The sequence below is a fragment of the Geospiza fortis genome, unplaced genomic scaffold (genome assembly GCF_000277835.1).
Source record: "Geospiza fortis unplaced genomic scaffold, GeoFor_1.0 scaffold85, whole genome shotgun sequence".
NCBI classification, from domain to species: Eukaryota; Metazoa; Chordata; class Aves; order Passeriformes; family Thraupidae; genus Geospiza; species Geospiza fortis.
Window position 1 is genome coordinate 1892839 of NW_005054358.1, and position 2274 is coordinate 1895112.

Consider the following 2274-nt stretch of genomic DNA (forward strand, 5'->3'; position numbering starts at 1 on the left):
CCGGGGCGAGGTCGGCCGGGACGGCTACGGCTACTTCGAGGACCGGCGGCCGGCGGCCAACTGCGACCCCTACGCGGTCACCGAGGCCATCATGAGGACGACGGTGCTCAACGAGACCGGGGTGGAGACCAAGGACTATGCTGAGCACTGAGGCACCGGGGTGGGTGGAGGTTCTCGTGCCTGCAGTAGCTTCTCACGTGGGATTTGTGCCTGTGCGGTGTCTTCAGCTGCAAGCTCAGACTCTTCTTAGGAACCTCGCTTCTGGTCTTGTGAAACTTCGCCTTAGAAATATGTATTTTATAGCAAGAGGGAGGGGCCCAACCTATTTTCTCAACTACTTTGTTTGTTCTGGTTCCTGGTTTTAGGTCATGAGGTTTTTTTAAAAAAAACACTTGGATTGAATTTTTTTTTTCCCTGTTGGACTTTACACTGTGATGTACATAGATTCCAACGTGGATGCTGCAGCTGCTGCTGTTTGCACCTGTGGAGGGTGGGTGGTTTTTTTTTTTTTCCATATCTCTGTTGCAAGGAAATGATAATAAATAATTTTCCTGGCTGCATGGCAGCTGGGTTATGCTGTGGTGAGTGCATTTTCCTGTAGCTCCTAGAGCTCTGTGGAGGTTTTCATTTGGGTGGTGCTGGTGGGTTGCAGCTACTGAGCTCCTGGACAGGAGCAGGAGGAGCAGAGATGCTGGAGGATCCTTGAGGCAGGTGCCTGGAGCTGCCTTGCCTCATTTTGTGGACCAAAGGCCATCTCCTTCCATCGTGATCCCAAAGGCAAACAGAGCAGTGCGGGCTGAGCAAACAGCGGCCAGAGCAGCAGCTGGTGGGCATTTACACAGGGTGTGTGCTGCTGAGTCAGCACAGCCAGCACAGCCCTCCCCTCTGGGGACACCTCTGCCTGCAGCAGGGGACCCTGGGGACTTCCCCCCTGCTGCCTTGGTGAGCCACAGGGTCATGGTGCAGCTGCTTGGGTTGGAGTCTCTTCACAAGGTGGAGGCCGTAGGTTTATTGATAGAATCACAGAAGGGTTTGGATTGGAAGGGACCTAAAATCCCATCCAGTTCCGCTCCCTGCCATGGCAGGGACACCTCCCACTGTCCCAGGCTGCTCCCAGCCCTGTCCAGCCTGGCCTTGGGCACTGCCAGGGATCCAGGGGCAGCCAGAGCTGCTCTGGGCACCCTGTGCCAGGGCCTGCCCACCCTGCCAGGGAACGATTTCTTCCTAATATGTAATCTAAACCTCCTCTCCTTCAGTTTGAAGCCATTCAGCCACACCCTATGAAATTCATGTAGTAAAACCCCCAGGAAGGGCATTTCCATGTAGATGTGATGTTAACAGCACCTCCAGTCCCAGACCCTTGGGTCCCTCTGCAATGCAGCTGTGGGGTGATGGATACAAGCACAGGGGCCATCCCCTGAATCCTAGGAACATCTCAGACAGGTCAGGCCACCTGCAGGCTGTGACCCAGCTGCAGTCACCAGCAGGGACTCACTGTAGGTGAGAAGAAGCAGCAGCATGGACAGAAGACATCCAGTGCAGTCATGTGGATTTTGAAACTGGATTTATGTTTATCCTTGAATCTGACACAGGTGACAAGCAGGGCTGGAGGGAGGCCCCTGAGTCCCTCCTGCAGGGCACAGTGCTGCCAGTGGCACAGGGAATAAGGGCCATGGGAGATGGTCAAGCCCCAGATCACAAGCAGCCAGCAGCCCTCAGTGCCTCTGAGCTGTTCAAGAATAAATGCAACCCAGTCCCCACCCTAAAAAGGAATGATTTTCCTTCCAGAAGTTGTTGTTTGGGATGTTTAGCGTTTTTCATCAAAACCACAAGCCCGTCTTGTTTTCCTCTCATTTCTATGGTATCTCTAATAGGTAATTTGAGCACTGGGACAATGACTGATGGATGCAGTTGGAAAATCAATAAAGAGATAAATCTGGGGTGGGGAGACTCCTGTTTGCTTCCCTGGCTGTACCAGTGGCTGAAGTACTTTAGCTTTCATCATGCTGCTGTACAGACACTGTCAAATTTGGGAATCATGTGAGTTCACATTCCCAGCATGGGAACGTCTGTGGCTGGACACAGCACTGTGGGACAGCCAAACTTTTGTGTCTCTGGCTCTCACCCTGGGCTTCCCCTGCAAGCAAGCACCATCCTCTCCAGGGTGGGCTGGTGAGGCTCCAGGGCTAGCCAGGAGCTCTCCCAAAGCCACTTCTGGGGCTTTTCTCTGAGCTGGGATCAGTCCTGTCCCCACATGCCAGCAGCCACTGTGTG

At 53.6% G+C, this 2274-nt stretch overlaps 1 protein-coding gene across 1 annotated transcript in view; it reads left to right on the plus strand.

The window, feature by feature from the left end:
- The window catches only part of LOC102042972 (glutamine synthetase-like), a 6162-nt gene extending 5590 nt beyond the window's left edge, over positions 1-572 (plus strand). Inside the window, exon 6 of the mRNA XM_031059233.1 lies at positions 1-572. Coding sequence (XP_030915093.1) covers positions 1-151 — 151 coding nt within the window. The 3' untranslated portion in view covers positions 152-572.
- Positions 573-2274: the final 1702 nt, after the last annotated feature.